The 19567-nt window shown below is 39.6% G+C and overlaps 3 protein-coding genes across 3 annotated transcripts; all 3 read left to right on the forward strand.

The window, feature by feature from the left end:
* The first annotated feature begins 55 nt into the window (after nucleotides 1-55).
* Nucleotides 56-7463, forward strand: mettl21e (methyltransferase like 21e). The gene is made up of 4 exons (XM_076302874.1): nucleotides 56-132; nucleotides 1918-2075; nucleotides 2407-2524; nucleotides 6101-7463. Exons 1-4 carry the CDS (start codon nucleotides 63-65, stop codon nucleotides 6520-6522), a joined length of 768 nt encoding a protein of 255 aa, XP_076158989.1. The 5' UTR covers nucleotides 56-62; the 3' UTR covers nucleotides 6523-7463.
* A 2204-nt stretch (nucleotides 7464-9667) lies between these two features.
* On the forward strand, nucleotides 9668-16182 carry LOC143142713 (uncharacterized). The gene is made up of 6 exons (XM_076303788.1): nucleotides 9668-9716; nucleotides 11753-11826; nucleotides 13281-13429; nucleotides 13925-14048; nucleotides 15117-16087; nucleotides 16174-16182. The coding sequence occupies exons 2-6, from the start codon at nucleotides 11814-11816 to the stop codon at nucleotides 16180-16182; spliced, it is 1266 nt and encodes a 421-aa protein (XP_076159903.1). The 5' UTR covers nucleotides 9668-9716; nucleotides 11753-11813.
* LOC143142152 (protein-lysine methyltransferase METTL21C-like) lies at nucleotides 16126-18461 on the forward strand. Its single transcript, XM_076302876.1, has 4 exons — nucleotides 16126-16199; nucleotides 16624-16775; nucleotides 16892-17009; nucleotides 17625-18461. Exons 1-4 carry the CDS (start codon nucleotides 16184-16186, stop codon nucleotides 18035-18037), a joined length of 699 nt encoding a protein of 232 aa, XP_076158991.1. The 5' UTR covers nucleotides 16126-16183; the 3' UTR covers nucleotides 18038-18461.
* The last annotated feature ends 1106 nt before the right edge of the window (nucleotides 18462-19567 follow it).

Below are 19567 nucleotides of genomic sequence, written 5' to 3' on the forward strand. Positions count from 1 at the left end.
GGAGAGAAGTGAGACCCCCACAGCCCAGAGAGACATCACTAGAGCATCACCGCAGCACTGAAATGGAAATACTAAAAGACATGGAGCCAGAGAAAAAAGAGATCAAGAATGACACACTGGCAGAGACAAACGGTAAGGGACACTAAGGGCGCTCACATACATGATTGTAACACATCTAGCCAGTTAAAGTGGGAAATTAAGGGACTACACAAACAGGAATGATCCATTGATTAAAAAATGGTACAAAAGTTATATGTGTTTTGGAATATTAAAAAGGGTTTTTTTTCCCCTCAAATGTAATACTTTCCAATGTTCTCACTGATTTATTTTTAAACTGGTGTGTAATAAGAGACCAGTATGTGTCAGCACTGGTTGTGTTATCTGTCACCGTCCAGGATGCTAAGATTCAATAGTACTACATAAGATATACTAGATATAGGACTCTGGCCAACGAAGCTGAATATTATATCATATGTCAAAGGCGGCAAAACTCTCAAATGCAGTAACAACAACAATCTAAACTTCTACTCAACTGTATTTTGCTGCTTGGCTTGGCTCTGAAGGCTCAGTGAAGAATCAGTAAAGGATATAATGTCTAATAGACACTTACAACAGACATATAAATGTCCTACATATGTTGGTGCATTACTTAGTTATAGATAGGACGTCAGGATTTAAAAAGTAGTTTCAGGCTGTACTGCCAGATGCATTTTATATTTATATTGCTTAATGTGTGTTTGTGCATTTGATTCGTGGAATGAGCTGCACAGTTAATTTTAGACCAGTTCTTTGCAATGAACACCTGAGTCACCAGAGGGCAGGAATAAGGAGGCCAGCCATTCATCTTCTCCTAGGGGGAGCTACGCACACAGTCCTCCCTCTAGGGGGCGCTACACACACAGTCCTCCCTCTAGGGGGCGCTACACACAGAGTCCTCCCTCTAGGGGGCGCTACACACAGAGTCCTCCCTCTATGTAAATCCCCTGTTCTCTCTCCAGACCTCTGGACCTAGAAATGTAACCTGACCATGGGCTTGAGTAACTTTAATGGAAATAGTTTCATGTTCAGGCATTCATATATCATGCATATATGAATATATACATGCATATATGATATATGCATATGGCTTATATCACACACACACACACACACACACTCCATGATCCATGGTGTTGAATGGGCTGAATGTAACCCAGCTTAAACTGGGTATGACTTATTATCAGGTCAAAAATAGTTGGCACCCTGAGGCGCCATTGTACATTCACACAACCATCACTATTTCCCCTCAACTGGAAGGTGTGAGGTTAAACAGTCAATGTCCGTTAAAAAAAAAAAATCCAGTCGTACTCCCATTTCTAAGAACCTTTCATGTATGATTAAACCAGCAGGTTTTGGCAGGAACTAGCCAGGTGACCAGCTAAAAGCCAACAGAAAGTTTAGAAAAGCTGACACTAATGAAAGAGAGGCAAGCTTACATACAAGCAAATTACATATGCATGTGATACTGGTCCATTTGGAGATATGTAGAGTGACATGTTATACTCCAGCCCAATTGAACACACTTAATGTGTACTTTAATTTGTACCTTAAATCTTGGGTCATGGTCCCCACGTGAACACACTGATGATCTTTGGGCACTTTGCTTTAAAATCAATAATTAAAAGTAAATTAAAATTAAAAATGAGAAGTCAATTTTGCCTTTCTTTTGCAGTGATAATATCGGAGACAATGCTACATTTTGAGAGCCTGTGTGTTGTGCTTGGGTGGCATTTGAGATAGCAGTTGTCTACCAGAATTATTTCAGACTCTTCAAGATTGTTCCTGCATGGTATATCTATGTTAATAAAATGGATGACATTGTTGTGTATTAACCCTTGTTCTATGGTCAAGGCTTGACTGTGGTGATATTATGCCCAGGTGCTGCTAGGAATGCAGAATTGGCAAAAGCCATCATGGAGAGGCACTTCCGGCCTTCCCTCATCACCACAGAAGCTTGGGAGGGCTACAGTTTTGCTGGCCTGGAAATCCGCATCAAAGAGTCTACAGATCTCTATGGAGCCATGCTCTGGCCTTCAGTAAGTTTATAATCATCATTATATTATTTGTGAGGTGGAGATGCGTGAGGCTGTTGATCAACCAACATGTGCAGTGTCTGAGTTTTGTGTCCATTTCCTCCTGAGGGTTATTCCAATTTTGCATCATTTTACTTTACCTTCCTTTGCTACATTTTTTATTGTATGTTATTATTGTCACTAACTAAATGAGGCGAAATCTAAAGACAATATGTAACATTATTTCTATTATTTATGTCTATATCACAGTATGTCCATACAAATATCTGCCTGTTAAAAGCTGGTATATTGTCTGCTTTGAACAAACAATCTATTTGTTGTCAATTGTTTGAAGGCCATAGTGTTATGTCATTTTCTGGATTCTCACCGTGAAACGTACAACCTGATGGACAAGAATATCATTGAATTAGGGGCTGGGACAGGTCTCGTCACCATTGTAACCAGTCTCTTAGGTAAGAATGAGTAAGGCCTTCATTTTAATATTTACTAGACTGAAATTCTTTAGAAATTCAGTTTCAGGTTGGAGATGATCATGTGCACTACCAGTCAAAGGTTTGGACACACCAACTGTCAAATGTATGTTTTCTTTTCTATATCTATATTATTTTATCTATCTTCAATTTTATTTATTTATCTGAGTAGGTGGTTATTGTTAGGGAATAGCCCACATGGATTCATCTTGTAAGCAAACAAAAAGTGTAAACATTTTCAATATGTTAAATTCTTCAAGGTACAGACCTTTTGCTCAGTCTCTCAACCAACTTGATATAGTCAGCTGGAATGGATTTCCAACAGCCTTGATGGATTTCCCATACATTGGGAGCATTTGTTAGCTGCTTGTCTTTCACTATTTTAAATGAAAAGAATGAAGTTGGCTTTAATAATATCAATTATCAGCAAAAGTTGTCATAGAGGTTGATAATATATTTAATATAATAATAATATATTTCTAGAGACCTTTGTCTTCTGTCATACTTCAGATGTTGTAGGTATTGTACAATGTAGTAAAAAAAAGGAATCAAATAAAAAAAAAACATAAATAAGTTTGTGTGTGTGCAAACTTTTGACTGGTAGTGTATATTTGTTAGGCTGTCTTTATGGCACTGACATTAAGTTAAGGTACTTTAATTGTCCTGAAGAAAATTTAAATATGCCCCCAGTCACTGACAACTGGACAGTTAGTGCATTTAGTTACCCTCGCAGCTATTAACCTGTTGACCTAATTCATATTGCACTCATCCACATAAAAACAATGGAAACTACATGAGAAAAATCTGACAATATCATACAAATGGATTGTTTGTGTCATGTTAATTACATTAATTGATCTAAATCTATTGGAAAGGGCCGAGATTGATTTCTACATCAGATTGTCACTCTCTGCTGGATGGTAATCAGATTGTCACTCTCTGTTGGAGGGTAATCAGATTGTAGTTGTGTTCGTACATTGTTATCTGGTGTGGGACCCTAATGACCATATATGGAGTAGTTCCAAACGTGGTTACAGCGGGAAAAATAAGTATTGAACACGTCAACATTTCTTTCAGTAAGTATACTTCCAATGAGGCTATTTGCATGAAATTTTCACCAGACATTAGTATTAACTCAGATAATCCACCCATATAAAATCCAAACATTAAAGTCCATAGGTAGAGTTATGTGCAATAAAGTGGAATGACACAGGAAAAAAGTATTGAACACGCCTGCTGAAATTTCTTAAATACTTTGTGGAAAAGCCTTTATTCGTAATGACAGCTTCAAGGCATTTCCTGTATGATGAAACTAATCAGTCACAGTATTCTGGTGTGAGTTTGGCCCATTCTTTTAAACAGATAGTCCTTTAATATTGAAGATTTCAGGGGTCCCTCTTGTGAATCATGATCTTTAGTTAACTTCCAAAACTGTTCAATTGGATTGAAGTCAGGGCCTTGATTTCCTTTCTCTGAAATCAATTGAGAGCTTCCTTTGCTGAATGGTTTGGATCGATCATTGTCCTGCTGGAAGGTCTAGCAATGTCTCATCCTCATCATCCTGGTGGATGTAAAGATTCTCCCAGAACAAAATGACTCCATTCATCATTCCTTCAACTGTATGAAGTCTGCTAGTACCATGAGATGAAAAACAGCCCACACCATGATGCCACCACCTCCAAACCTCCATGTTGGTAGGGTATTTTTAGGGTGATGCACAGTGCCATTTCTCCTCCAAATATGGTGTGTAGTATGACATCCGAAAAGTTACATTTTTAACCAGAATACATTCTTTCAGTATTTCATAGGATTGTTCAAATGTTGTGTAGCAAACTTTCAACGAGCTTTGACATGTTTTTCTTCAGCAATAGAGTCATGCGGGATGAGGGTGCATAGAGGCCATGGCGGTGGAGTGCATTACCTATGATTTTCTCTGTAACAATTGTACCTGCTGCCTCCAAATCTTTTTGGAGTTTTCTCCTTGGCTCTTGGGCTACTCTTCTGACTATCCTTCTGACTTCCTGGTCAGAAATCTTGCAAGGAGATCCTGTCCATGGCCAGTTGATGATGTAGTGATGTTCCTTCCAGTTGCAAATAATGGCTCCAATACTGCTTGCTGGATGATTCTGAAGTTTTGAAGTGCATCTGTAACCAGTCCCATTAATATGTTTTGCAACAATAAGGTTGCAAAGGTCTTGGAAGAGCTCTTTGCTTTTACCCATCATGAAATGTTTCTTGTGTGACACCCTTCTAACAAAAAACTTTTTTATAGCTCACCAGTATGTACTAACCCAGCTTATATGAATTTGCACAGATAGGAGGGATAATTTCTCTAACTACTTATAGATTCCAGTTTGTTCCTTGCCATTCCTTGTGTTTGTGTACTGCTTTTTCTAAGCGTGTTCAATACTTTTTCCCTATGCCATTCCACTTTTTTACTCATAACACTACTTTTAGACATTATTGTTTGGATTTTTATATATGTGTGGATTACCTAAGTTAATACTAATGTCCGGTGAAAATTTCATGCGAATAGCCTCACTGGAAGTATACTTACTGAAAAAAATGTTGACGTTTGTATATGTTGGTCTTAGTATTTTAGATGACTTTGAATCTGTTCCACTACAAGATTGACCCTGATACTGTATGTAGCAGTCTCTGAAAAGCTAACAGTAAGAATCAATATTATGACTGATGGCAGATTGATTGATTGATTGATTTATTGATGTCTGAAACCTTCATCTGGAGCCTGGGAGGGTACATTACTAGATATATTTTGTAAGAGAATGTGCGCTTGTTTTTACTAAATTGTGCGCTCATTTTACTAAATTTCATTTTACTAAACTGTGCACACAAACACACAATTTAGTAAAACGAGTGCACTATTTAGTGAAATGAGCACATGATTTACTAAAACAAGCACATGATTTACTAAAACAAGCGCACGTTCTCTCGATATACAAACAAATCTTGCAATGACACCTGCAGAGCTCCGTAGCTTCAACTAAATACGAGCAACTAGGTCATCGTGCCTCCTCAGAAGGTTCAAATACGAGCAACTAGGTCATTGTGCCTCCTCAGAAGGTTCAAATACAAAGGAAAAAGCACTAGCCTGCGGTATTTCACCAGCTAACAAATAAGTAACCTGAGCCTATTAATCACATTGATCTTACATTAGTTTCATCAATAGTTTTACACACACACACACACAACTTGTTTGACTTTTTCAAAGGGGTATGATATCACTACACAAACCTGCATAAATATGTGCACACATACATGCATACACACACACAAACACACATACACACACACACAAACAAACAAACAGACACACACACATATTCATATGTAGTTATAGCATTTTTTGAGGCATCTCTGCAATGCAATACAAAGCAGCATTGCGGTTCAATATTGTACAGTATAGGCAGTTCCATATCTGTTGTTGCGTTGCATTTTGTGTTGTACATGTACTTTCCCACATTTCATTATGTGGCTGTATTCTGTCTACATGTATATTGATTTGGTCATCTCTTGCACTCTCCCCATGTGAATTAGGAGCACAGGTGACATCCACTGACATGCCAGAGATCTTGGGGAACCTCCAGTACAACGTCAACCGCAATACTCGAGGACGCTGTCGCCATCCACCGCACGTGACGGAGCTGACGTGGGGCAAGGACTTGGAAAAGCACTTCCCCCGTGCGTCCTGTCATTTTGACTACATCATGGCGGCTGACGTGGTCTACGCACACCCATTCCTTAACGAACTGATGGAGACGTTTGACCACCTGTGTCAGGACGACACGGTGATCTTGTGGGCCATGCGTTTCCGGCTGGACCTGGAAAATAGCTTTGTTGGCCGTTTCCAGAAGCTCTTTGACATCGAGGAGCTCTACGATCTGCCCAGCCTCCAGATCAAGCTCTACCGTGCTACCAGAAGAATCCCTTGGTCACCACAAGTCAGAGACACAACCTAGTGTAATGCCAACTGGTGATGGTTTTCCTGTTTGTATCTGTGTAATGTGATGTATATGTGCTGTATATGTGTTGTTGTGATATATGTGCTGTATATGTGCTGTTAACATCTATGTGGGTGGGGTATGTGGTGACAGGGTGGTGGGTGAAGAACCGTGACTGTGTGTATCTATGTATTTCATGTCTGTGAGGCTTGTATGGTATGTGATAACAAATTTCCTATGTAAGGACAAATAAACTAACTAACTAACTAACTAGTGCACAGTAGTCACAAAGATTCAGTAGCCAGGACATGAATTTTGTCCTAGTGAATATGCGTACGATGAAATTTGTCCCAGTGAATGTGCGTACTGTATGTGTCCCTGAAACTTTACTTCTGTGAATTTCCGTCTTTGTGTGCTTGGTGTACATATGTGACTATATTTCTGTGACTAATTTTGTGGTGTACATATTTCTGTGACTATTGTTGAGATAGACAGCTACAATTATATTAACAAAGGTTTAATTTATGAATTTCTTTTCAGCTGGGTATTTTTGGAACAGTCAAACAAGTTGGTCAAAAGTTCCAGTATTTTATATCAATTGAAATGTACACAATTCAGGTACTTTGAAGTGATTTTTTCCTACTTCAAGGGCACATAAAATGTGGTATTTAAAAGCTCACCCTTGATGTTGATTGAATGACAATAACATACAGCATGTATAATACATGCTGGTGTATCAGTCCAGAATTATTGTCTTACAATAAACTTTTGGTGCTTTCAACATGATGTTGGATGATGTGTTGGACTGTTAGTTCTGTAATCTGTAAAATGTAATTTTGTCCAACTTTAATTATTCTTCAGTGATGGTGCTGGACATGTTGTTTCATCAACCAAAATGAAACATTGTGCCTTTACCTCAGCAAATCATTGTTATTTGTTAACCGTTAATTAATCAAATGACTACATGACTACATAAGGGGTTCATTAGTTAGCTAGCTGCATAGTGAGTTCTGATGTAATGTATGGCCACTCTCAGGATTCAGTCAGTTTCTTTTACAGTTAATTGACATATATAAGTCGCTTTCCATAAAAGTATCTGCTAAATGAATAAAATATTGTTATACTATGGAGGCCTAGCCAGGAAACCAGCCTGTATTTAACCCCGCCCACAAAACTTGAGGTCGGGAATTTGGTCTAGACGTTTCAAGAGAGTTCCATTATCAGCGTCATAGTTGTTAGATAGATGAGAGATAGATAGATAGATACTTTATTGATCCTCAAGGGGAAATTCAAGGGTCTCAGTAGCATACAGACATAACACACAACATGCACTTACAGCAGAAATGGTAAACATAAGTATAAACATATAACTAAACTCCACTGTACAATAAAGACAGTAGAAGATAAGAAAACTAACAAAACTAAATACACTATATAAATTAAATTAAGAAAAGTCCAATGTGCTTGAGGGTAATCAAGCATAAGACGCTTGTAGTGACAGGGCCGGGACTGGTGAGGTGCTAAAGGGAGTGAGTGTGAGTTGTTCCCACAAGGCTTCCATTTTAACATTCCATATGTTATCTTAATGAAGCGGAAGTAGATTGGAAACAAAATAGAACGTTCAAGCATTGTTTTTGTTTTTCTTGTTGGCAACTATGCCCAAACCAGAGCAGTTGGAAGTGACAGTACCAATCAAATTTAAGGCATACTACAGTAGGTGAAAAGATTCTACATGTACTCTGCCTGTCTGCCTCGACCATTTCAACAGCCCTGTTTTCATAAAAAGGCAAACCAGCTCAAGCTGTCTTAAATGCATAAAATTATACTCACGGGTAAGTAAGCAATGTAATAAACACACAACAAAATGTCAACAAAAACATCAAAAAGGTGAAGAAGGAAAAAGATTAAAATGAAGAAAAAATATGATAACATAACACTACGATAGCATGACAAATACCACAACATGCTTAACCCACATTGCGGACAGATTAAGTTACCTGGCATATAGCAAATACTGTAATGGATCTGGTCAGATGTCATCTGTGTCACATTAGAGTTTGCTTAATTTAGAGCAAATAGCATAGGGTTGTATATCAAATTTGAAGTGCCAAGGTAGAGACAAGTAATGATTTAACAACCTGAGTATGTTAGGACTTGGCTGCGTTGTTGAGACAGTAAGAGTGCCAGTTTGAGATGGCGAGGTGATATTGGAACCATCAGCCTCAAATGGGAGTGAATTACATGCCAAGAGGAGTGCACAGAATACACATGCACACACACAAACACACACGTACGTGTGTGTGCACGCACAAACGCGCACACACACACAAACACATACGTTGTGTACACGCATAGACACACACACAAACACACTCACGCATGCACAGGCGCGCACACCAAATAACAAACAAAATCAATAGTATATGTAGGGGAGAGAATGGAGGAAAGATAGCAATACATAAACATTTAACAAAAGTAAAGGTTGCTTTTAATATGGTGCGATTGAACTCCACAAACCTGGAATTAAAACTGACTCCAATGTTCCTGTAATTTTCTTGTAATGTCTGGACAAGGATTATCTGTAGTACCTTCCGTCTGTCCTAACCTCCTCCAATGTCTTTGTTTACTATAGTCTCAGATCAGCCTTTGGCCCCTTCAGCAGACCGCACTTAGCTCTATGGGAATGCTCTTCGGAGGTGTCCCCCTGCCAGCAGACCGCACTTAGCTCTATGGGAATGTTCTTTGGAGATGTCCCCCTGCTAGCAGACCGCACTTAGCTCTATGGGAATGCTCTTTGGAGATGTCCCCCTGCTAGCAGACCGCACTTAGCTCTATGGGAATGTTCTTTGGAGATGTCCCCCTGCCAGTTCTGCCCAACTCTCAAAGCCTGATATTCCCCATGCACCCATAAATTCATGGGTGAGTGTTTGTCCGCGTACTTGTTTCTGGGGATCTTATCAGTCAGGGGCTATAAATACACTCTAAACTGCTCCATCCTTGTGATGCTGGGAGTGTCCTGATGGATGATGTTTTTACTCTCCAAACCGTATTCGTATGTCTCATGAAGACCTTTAAACACACATAAATTCACAACAAGCTTTCAAGCATGTCACTGGGAATCATGAAAGCCGATAAAAAAAAGGGTGCAGGACCGTGAGGATGTGAAGTGTAATCAGAGGCTTGACTTGCGCTGAAAGGAAATCTAAGTTAAGGTCAGTTATAAAATAACATAATATGCTAAATTAACATTATATTGCAAAGCACTGTTTCATAAAAGCTGTATGTAATATTTTGAACAGGATCTTCAATTGTATATTTTCTTTAATACTTCTTTAAAGCAATGGAAATATATGGTCATCATAATATGCATTTATTTTTAATTCTTTAAATACATGAAGGCTCTAGCTTTGTGAGTTTATCAGCAGGCTCATAGTTAAAACATAGTTCATCTGGTTAAGCCAATTGAAAAAAAAAAAGGATAGGCAAGTTTTTCAAAAATGTCTTTCTTCAAGAAAAAGGTGAATATTCAAGACATTTCTGGTGCAGATGAATGAGTGTCAGCCACAGCCCTGCCAGAGACACTTGAGAAGCTGAGATGCAACCTGTTACGACACACCAGGGGGCGCTGTGAGAACGCCTCCCAACAGCACAGGGAAGAAAGATCTGGAAACAACATTCCCCCAAGCCATTCATCATCCTAATTATATGGTAGCAGTTTGTGTTGTACCAGCATGTCTATTTGGAAAAGCTACCGGTCATCATGCTCAGTTTCCACCCTGATCTGGGAAAAGGCAGACAGTTGGGCACAGAGGCTGACATTGACTGCTCATTTGATCTGTCATTCATATAGAAAGTCAACGAAGGTTTTAAAACCACACATCTGGTAGAGTGAGATGTGATCCCCGAAGTCACACACAACAAAAACACAACTATCTGAAACAGCCCAGCAACACATGAACACAAACAAAATATAGTTATAGCAAAGCAAGAGAGTAAATAAAAAAAGCAGTCCAAAATATTAAAGAGGAGATGGTCAACAACGAGATGAATATCAATCACTATGGCAACTACTTTCACTCCTATGCTGATGACACACAGCTCTATGTGTCCACCAAACCAACTACCATTCTCCCTCGCAATACCCTCATTGCTTGTCTCCATGACATACAGACATGGATGACAAGCAATTATCTGAAATTCAACAGTAAGAAAACCGAGCTGTTATTTATTGGCACCACATCTACGCTTGCAAAAAACAGTATCTCCTCAATCTCCTTTGGTGAGACCACCATACCTGTCTCCAAACAGGTGAAGAGCCTTGGTGTTATCCTGGACAGTACCCTTTCATTTATCAACCACATTAATAATGTGTGTCGGACTGCGTTTTTTCACCTCAGAAACATCTCCAGACTGCGCCCTGCACTCACACAATGCTCTGCTGAAGTGCTTGTCAACACCCTTGTAACATCTCACATTGACTACTGCAATGCAATCCTCATCCATCGCCTCCAACTCATTCAAAACTCTGCAGCATAGATTATCAACCGCACAAAGTCCTCCTAACATGTTACACCTCTCCTGATAGAGCTATCCTGTTGATGACATTCAAAGCCCTGCATAACCTCTGCCCTTCATATGTAAACTCCTACAGACTTATACATCGTCCCCTTCACTACCATCATCTACAGCTGGATTATTGTCAGTACCAAACATCAGGCTCAGCACAATGGGAGTCGGTACCAAACATCAGGCTCAGCACAATGGGAGTCAGTACCAAACATCAGGCTCAGTACCAGACATCAGGCTCAGCACAATGGGAGTCAGTACCAAACATCAGGCTCAGCACAATGGGAGTCAGTACCAAACATCAGGCTCAGCACAATGGGAGCAAAGGCCTTTTCCTGTGCTGCAGCCAGACTGTGGAACTCACTCCTCTCACACATTCGTACTCCTCTCACACATTCGTACTCCTCTCACACATTCATACTCCTCTCACACATTCATACTCCTCTCACACATTCGACTCCATCTCACAATACAAAACGGCTCTTAAAACCCACCTTTTCAAGATAGCTTATGGACTTTAATGTGCCTTTTACTGCCACTGTTTTTATTTTAGTTTTTAATTTGTGTGCTGATTATTATTATTTTTTACTGTTTACTCTGTAAAACGACATTGGGTGCTTTGAAAGGTGCTATGTAACAAATAAAATGTATTATTATTATTATTATTATTATTATTAAGCAGGGGAAGTACCAAATGGTGATGGAGATGATAGCAAAGAACAGATAAGTTAGAACAAGAAACCATGACAACTTTAGGTGAGTATCATATATGATTTTCCACATATTCCGAACCCTTTTCTGGTTATGTAACACATATATTATTATATATTTTACATATTTTATTGTGTGTATAATATATATATATATATATATATATATATATATATATATATATATATATATATATTGTGTGTGTATATACACACCAGTGGCGGCTGGTGGTTAAAAAAATAACGGAGGAAGGAATGTCTGCTTGATTGGCGTTAGTGGCAAATGTGAGGTTGTGATGGCATATGTAAACAATAGAGTATGTAGGCCGCCTACCCAGACACATTTATAGCAGCAGTATGTACTATGGGGGGGGGGGACAATTCGTTCAGGGACAATGGACTTTGTAATATAATTTAAATATATAACTCACTTTGGATAATAGTGCTAAATGAATAAATGTAAATGTAAATAAATGTAAATTTAGGTCTGGGAAGTCAGGGAAGATATGTAGGTCTAGTTATGAAATACTGTTTTCCAGATGTGCAAAATTACGGAAAGTCTGGATTACACTGAGTAATACATTGGCAAAAAAGTCTAATAATAAAAATAGACACTTGTTTTATAAAACCATGTAACTATTTACCATTAAAAATAGACCTTAAATGTGGTTATTTGTAACATGCTATTGTTTTTAAAGCTGTTAATGTGACAGGCCAGCAGTAGGCTATGGCTGATTGTTTTCTGTGCTAACGTTACCAGTTAGCCATGAGTAGCCTATTTGTCTGACTTTGTAGCATTCAGTAGCCTACACTTACCATCTTGTTTTGGAATATGAATTTTTGGAGCTGGTCTTCCTGCTTTGATAAACATTATCAGTGTATTCGCAGTGTATTTGAATGTATAAAAGATTTGAGATTGTCCTCTGATTCCATTGTACTGTTTATTTCACGAGCAAAAACCAAGCTTTCCGTTCAACATAAGATTCGTAGTTTGACTGCAGATAACATTCTTGAACCGTTGCCGCTAAAAACAGCACCCCCTATCGCAATTGAAAATTACTGTACGGAGGAGCTTCCTCCCTTGGCCATTGAAAACGACGTGATTCACGAGCCGCTGGGGTCCGAGGCGTTTATAATGGACTTCACTCAATGAGGGGCTTGAGGAGGAAGCTCCTCCATACAGTAATTTTCAATTGCGATAGGGGGTGCTGTTGGCATTTTGATCTAGGGGAACGATTTTGTTCATTCAAAGTGTTAAAAATAGTAATATTAACAGTAATTTATCAGATTAGTAATTCACTTTATATATTTGTTATTTTTCTCTGACATTTTAGGGAGGGTGTTCCTCCCTTTCCTCAATGAAGGAGCCTCCTCTGATACACACACACGCACTCACACACATATATATATATGTGTGTGTGTGTGTGTGCGTGCGTGCGTGTGTGTGTGTGTGCTAAAGCCTCAAGTGTCACTCACCAGCATCTCTTTCTTCACCCAAAGCAGAGAATTCTGACTCCAAGGTGGCCTGTAAAAGTACATGGTCACCGAGTGTCTTCTACAGACCAGAGAAAGAAATGTTCAACTTTGCTGGTTATGAGATCTGCATTTATGAATCCCTGGATTCCTACGGTTCTATGATCTGGCCAGGGGTGAGCTCTGTACTGTAACTCTGACCTTGTAGACACAAAGACAAAAGTAATTATCTCTGACACACCTCCCTGGCTCCGTATTTTTCATATTCACTAATTAGATTGGATTAGATTAGATTTGGGCAGCCGTGGCCCACTGGTTAGCACTCTGGACTTGTAACCGGAGGGTTGCCGGTTCGAGCCCCGACCAGTGGGCCGCGGCTGAAGTGCCCTTGAGCAAGGCACCTAACCCCTCACTGCTCCCCGAGTGCCGCCGTCGTAGCAGGCAGCTCACTGCGCCGGGATTAGTGTCTGCTTCTGTTCACTGTGTGCTGAGTGTGTTTCACTAATTCACCGATTGGGTTAAATGCAGAGACCAAATTTCCCTCACGGGATCAAAAAAGTATATATACTATACTTATAGGTTAACCATTAGCCTGACAGCAATATTAAGGTAAATGTGTTTGAACAATGTTACTTTTATCTCTGTTTGAACAATTATCTCTGCCACCCCAGGCAGTCGCTCTGTGTACGTACCTGGACACACCAGCAGGCCGACAGCAGGTTAATCTACTTGATAAATCAGCCATTGAGATTGGAGCAGGGACTGGACTATTATCAATTGTGGCTACTCTCCTTGGTAGGTATACTTTATTACGTGTATAACAGAGGCTTGAAAAACAAAAAGCAAATCGGAGTAATTTTATAAACGGATTAAAGGTAGAGTAAGTGATGCTGGATGATATTGAATTTGTTTATATCTATGTTTATATTTGGGGGCCTAGCAGCAAAGCTGCGAAGGGACCCATTGGGTTACTAGTTTTTCCTATTATTATTATTATTGTACCTCTGCCATTGGAGTCTATGGCAGCCCATAGAACGCCTGGCTAAAAAGTGCAGATTTTTTGTCAGAAAGTTTCAGGACACTCCACTGACCACTCACACTCATTTACGGACCTCTAAACCCAGGCGTCTAGCGCCACCAACAGGTCAAAATCTGGCCGAAAATTGAACCGCTGGGTCTAAAGTTATGAAATTCGGCACACTGATTCTGCACTGTCCCATGATCACTCTCACCAACTTACAGAACTCTATCCTCAACACTCTAGCGCCACCAATGGGTCGAAACTGGACTCGCATTCACACATGTGACCATTAAAGTCCGATTTTCAAATATCAGGCACCGTTGGAATCCCTGGACCGACCTAAGTCCAATGACTCCTATTACGTCACTTTCCGCCATATTGGACCTCCGCCATATTGGATTTATGTTTATGCTTCTTAACGGATTAAAGGTAGAGTAAGTGATGTTGGATGACATCGCATTTGTTTATATTTATGTTTATATTTATGTTTATGCTTCTTAGCAGATGTCTAAAGCACCTTACACTATATTTGAACCAAATACCAAACAAAACACACCAGAGAGGTAGCTCATTCCTCCCTTCAATGCTCCCAGAGAAACTCCATACAGGTGTTTTAGAATTGTTGGGGGGGGGGGGGGGGGCAGACTGCCTACACGCTGTTCACCAGTTCACAGAGCCAGGGCTAGGCCCAATGTAAGAAGACTGTTTTTGTTTTTGTTTTACAGTGTTCTCAAAGAATGGAGAGCTAGCGGATCATGAGTAGATATTTGCCGAATGTTGCAAAAAGTGCTATATGTTAGAATTAGTACATTTAAATTTTAAAATGATTAAATGTTCCGTAGGTGCCAAGGTAACGGCAACTGACCTGCCAGAGATTCTGGGGAATCTGAGATGTAACCTGTCGCGGAACACCAAGCGGCACTGCCGACACCCAGCCCAAGTAACAACTCTCTCCTGGGGAGTCGACTTGGAGAGCAACTTCCCCCGCACTACTCATCAGTATGATTACGTGCTGGCAGCTGATGTGGTCTACCACCACGACTACTTGAACGAACTGTTGGTCACCATGCGCCATTTCTGCCAATCGGGAACCACCCTCATTTGGTCCAACAAGATTCGTTATCAAGCAGACTTGGCTTTTATTGAGCGCTTTAAGGAGGCCTTCCATACCACGCTGCTGGCTGAAAAAGATGAGATAAGGATCTACATGGCCACTGCACGGGAGCTACAAGCAGATTCTGGCCAAACCATGCAGGCTGTGGAGCAGGAGGAGGATAAAGACCAAACTATAAAAGAGAAGATAAATAGATGGCCTGCTGAGGACGTTGCGACACACAGCGAGATAGAAGCCTTTCAGGAAGAGAAAAAGCAGAGATGTTCAGATGATGAAGTGGAAGGCAGAGACCAGGACAGAAATACAGAAAATAAATATGTGGACACAAACTTAAATGAGAATGGAGAGAAGAGAGGAAATGAGAAAATAAAAATAGATGAAGCTGATGGACATATTGGAGATGTTCTGGGAACAGAAGAATATTGTGCACCAGAGGTGAGCGATGAAGGAAATGATGACCCGAAGGGGGACGGTTGTGGAGACAAGGACTCAGACAAAGGTGAAGAAAGAGCGGGTGGTGATGAAGGTGAAGAAAGAGCGAGTGGTGATGAAGGTGAAGAAAGAGCGAGTGGTGATGAAGGTGAAGAAAGAGCGAGTGGTGATGAAGGTAAAGAAAGAAGAGCGAGTGGTGATGAAGGTGATCGCAATAGCACAGCACAGCAAGAAGAAGACAAAGACATTAAAGAAAACATATCCAGTGCACTGAGAGACGGAGAGCATAACTTGGAAAAGGATTATGAGAAATATGAAAACAAAGTGGATAAATTACCAATATCATATTGTAGAACAAGTGAAATGAATGGATTAAACTGTAAGTATTTTTATCTGTAATGCTTGTTAGAATTTGAGAATTCTGTCAGTTAAATGCAATTAAAAATGTCACTGTCTACATAATCAGGCAAAATTTAATCTTGAATAAATCTTTAGTGCTATTTTTTTTGTCACTAAGAATATGGCGCTAAGATTTTGTCACTAAGAATATGGCGCTAAGAAACTCCTGCACAAGGTGCGGGATCTTTGGTCTTCTCCATCTGCACCTGTCAACCTAACAAGTGTGCAAAACTTCTGTTCTTGGTCTAAGAACATGCCTGTCATAACACAATATTTTATTCTGTATTCGGTCTTCTCCATACATACCTGTCAACCTAACAGGAGTGGCAAAGTTCTTTGCTAACTAAGAATATGGCTAGGCCTGGTCTTAACATAATATTGATTTTATTCTTCTTCTTTTGCAGTGGAAGCTAAGAGCAAACATGCAAATGATGAAGAGCTAACGCTCAGATGCCCTGTCCATTTAGACTCTGAAACAGAAATCCATCATTTTCTTGGATATGAAATAACTGTACATCGCCCCCTGAGCTGGAGTGGAGGAAAACATGGGCCTGCTGTGAGAACTATTAAAAAAAAATCCACTAATCCTAAATATTTTTTATATCTCATATATATTGTATATATTACTACAAATAATTATTTGCTCTTGGTCTGTTCCTTGTTCTGTTTCAGACATCGGTTCTCTGTAAATTCCTAGAGACTGAGAGGCAGCAGGTCAATTTACACGGCAAGTCAGTGTTGGAACTGGGAGCTGGTACTGGCATAGTGGCTATCGTGGCCAGTCTTCTTGGTAAGTAGTCTAGGGCAATTCCACGCAAAACTGTCACGTCCATAACGCCAAATAAATGCCATGGTATTTGTATGATGCGAATGAATATGTAAAAAGTTTTTCATGTAGCCTACCATAAAACACATGGTACATGTAGGTAGGTAGGTAAACAGTAATATAGTAATGTAACTATACACAGCTCTGAAAAAAAAATAACAGACCACTGCACCTTTTTCTGATGCCATCCTACAGCTGCTGAGAGTGACATCGACGGTCATATTCAAATTTGCAGCGGTCTCTTAATTTTTAATATAACCGTCAACTCATTTGAATGTCACTCAGCAACTGTAGGATGACATGTGAAAAAATGTGCAGTGGTCTCTATTTTTTTTTCAGAGCTGTATAATTAAATATCCAAATGATTAAATATTAATTGAAAAATAAATGATATTAATTAAATATCTAGTGCCATTTCATTACATTTTACAATAGTATCTATGTATGCGACTAATAATTATGCAATTTACAATACAATATCGACAAGTCACACATAATATTAAACACAAACATGGAGATGTGTCATTCAAATAATTAGGAAATTATTAAAACTGATCATAACACTGGTCATCTCTAAAGGTGCCTGGGTAACCGCGACTGACCTGCCAGAGGTGCTGGAAATCCTGACTGAGAATCTGAGTGCCAATACCAAAGGGCGCTCAAAATACTCACCTCAAGTGGAAGTTCTCCAATGGGGGCGCAACCTCGCTCGGTCATTCCCATTGTCCATCTATCATTACGACTTCGTCCTGGCAGCAGACGTAGTCCACGATCACAACTGCCAGAAGGAGCTGCTGGACACCATGTGTCACTTCTGTCACCGTGGCACCACCCTACTCTGGGCACACGAGTTTCGCCGCAAGGCAGACCTGACGTTCAAAGCCCAGCTCAAGCGGGCTCTCCACACCAAGCTGCTCTTGGAGGCAGGGCATGTGAGGGTCTACATGGGCTGGGGTAAGAGAACAAAGAAACCATCTCACTGGGCTATTTAACTTTGCTGAAAATACGCTTAAGGTTTCACAAATGATTATGTCAATACGTCTGGAAAAAACAAAGGTTTCAGCCATTTCACAGTACGAATCGCACGCTGCTGCATGTTCGCAAACCCCAACACCCATCTCATTTACAAACGATCTGTTCTTTTTTCAGAACCTATCTAGTTTCCACTCCTTGTCTGAAAAACAAATCACTGTGCTGAACGGGTTGATCGTGTTGCCTCCTTCAACATTCCTTAATAGAAATGGTCTACTAAAGATCTAGAACTTAGGCCTACATGCATCCAAGTCTTACAATGCTATCTCTTTTCAATTTCATCAACCATCAATCAATCTTGTGTGCTAATGTTTTAATATTTCTTCCTGATTTTTCTGCTTCCTTTTAAATCTCTCATCTCATCAGTTCCTTTCTACCTGCAGCACCCCCCCCCCCTCACACCTCCAAGCTGATGGAATCTCCTTATGAGCCATTATTTGCTATTTTTTAAAGGCTTTTTCCTGTTCAAAGGGACTTGTATCTTGCCATCGTCGCTTGTTAATGCTTGCTCTAGGGAGTAGACTCTGTAAAGCTCCTTGAGATTTCCTATTGTATTGGCATTGCATAAATAAAGAAAACTGAACTGAATTTAATTTAATCCAATCAAATACTGGACAAAGTCACAAGCTGTGTGATATTTTGTCTGTTTTATTTTCACTTTGAAATAATTTTCTTCTGAATATTTTTTCAACATTGTGACATAATTCTACACATTCAGTGAGATAACAAGAGTATGACTCATTTTCCGAGTCCATAGATAACAAAACAAGTAAAGTAATACTGGTACATTTACAACTAAAATGTATGCATGGACTAGGTTTTATTTTATACTTCGTAGATACAATACTTTAATAAATATTTCTGAGGTCATTAACATCAAACCTGTATGTGATATGAAACCTGTGACTGAAGTCAGATGAGGATGTCCAAGTCAAAGTGTGAATATTAAGGCATTCGTAAAAGGACCTGCTGTAAACAAAGTCAGCAAAACCGTAAAACCCTGAACAACAACAACAACAAAATGATTTGTTTAGAAGATACAGGGGAGGGCAGGGGAACCAGATCTTCCCTCAGTCCCATACCAGACAGTCCTGTGCTGGAGCTCCACTGGGTTGTTCAACAATAGGATATCTGATATATAGTCGGAGTCTCTATGGTGATATATAGTCGGAGTCTATATTGTGACTTTGGCATTGGTGGTAATGCATACAAATTCTGTCTGACACACTAAAAATGTCTGGCTACATTAAGTGTTTTTTAAAAAAAAAAATAATAATAAACAGCACAATTAAGGGAGAACAGGACATTCACACATGGCATGTACACACAGACACACACACACACACACACACACACACACACACACACAAACAAACAAACACACCCATGCTCGCCCAAATACACAAGAACACATTTAGGCACAGACATATGCAAACTTATAATGCATCTAAAGCATCATTCTTGATTAAGTACAAGACTGAACCTGGTCT

Source organism: Alosa pseudoharengus, unplaced genomic scaffold (genome assembly GCF_046254945.1).
Source record: "Alosa pseudoharengus isolate Yale_2024_CS ecotype anadromous, Long Island Sound unplaced genomic scaffold, YU_APseudo_1.1 YU_APseudo_1.1_scf_24, whole genome shotgun sequence".
In the NCBI taxonomy this organism is placed as follows: domain Eukaryota; kingdom Metazoa; phylum Chordata; class Actinopteri; order Clupeiformes; family Clupeidae; genus Alosa; species Alosa pseudoharengus.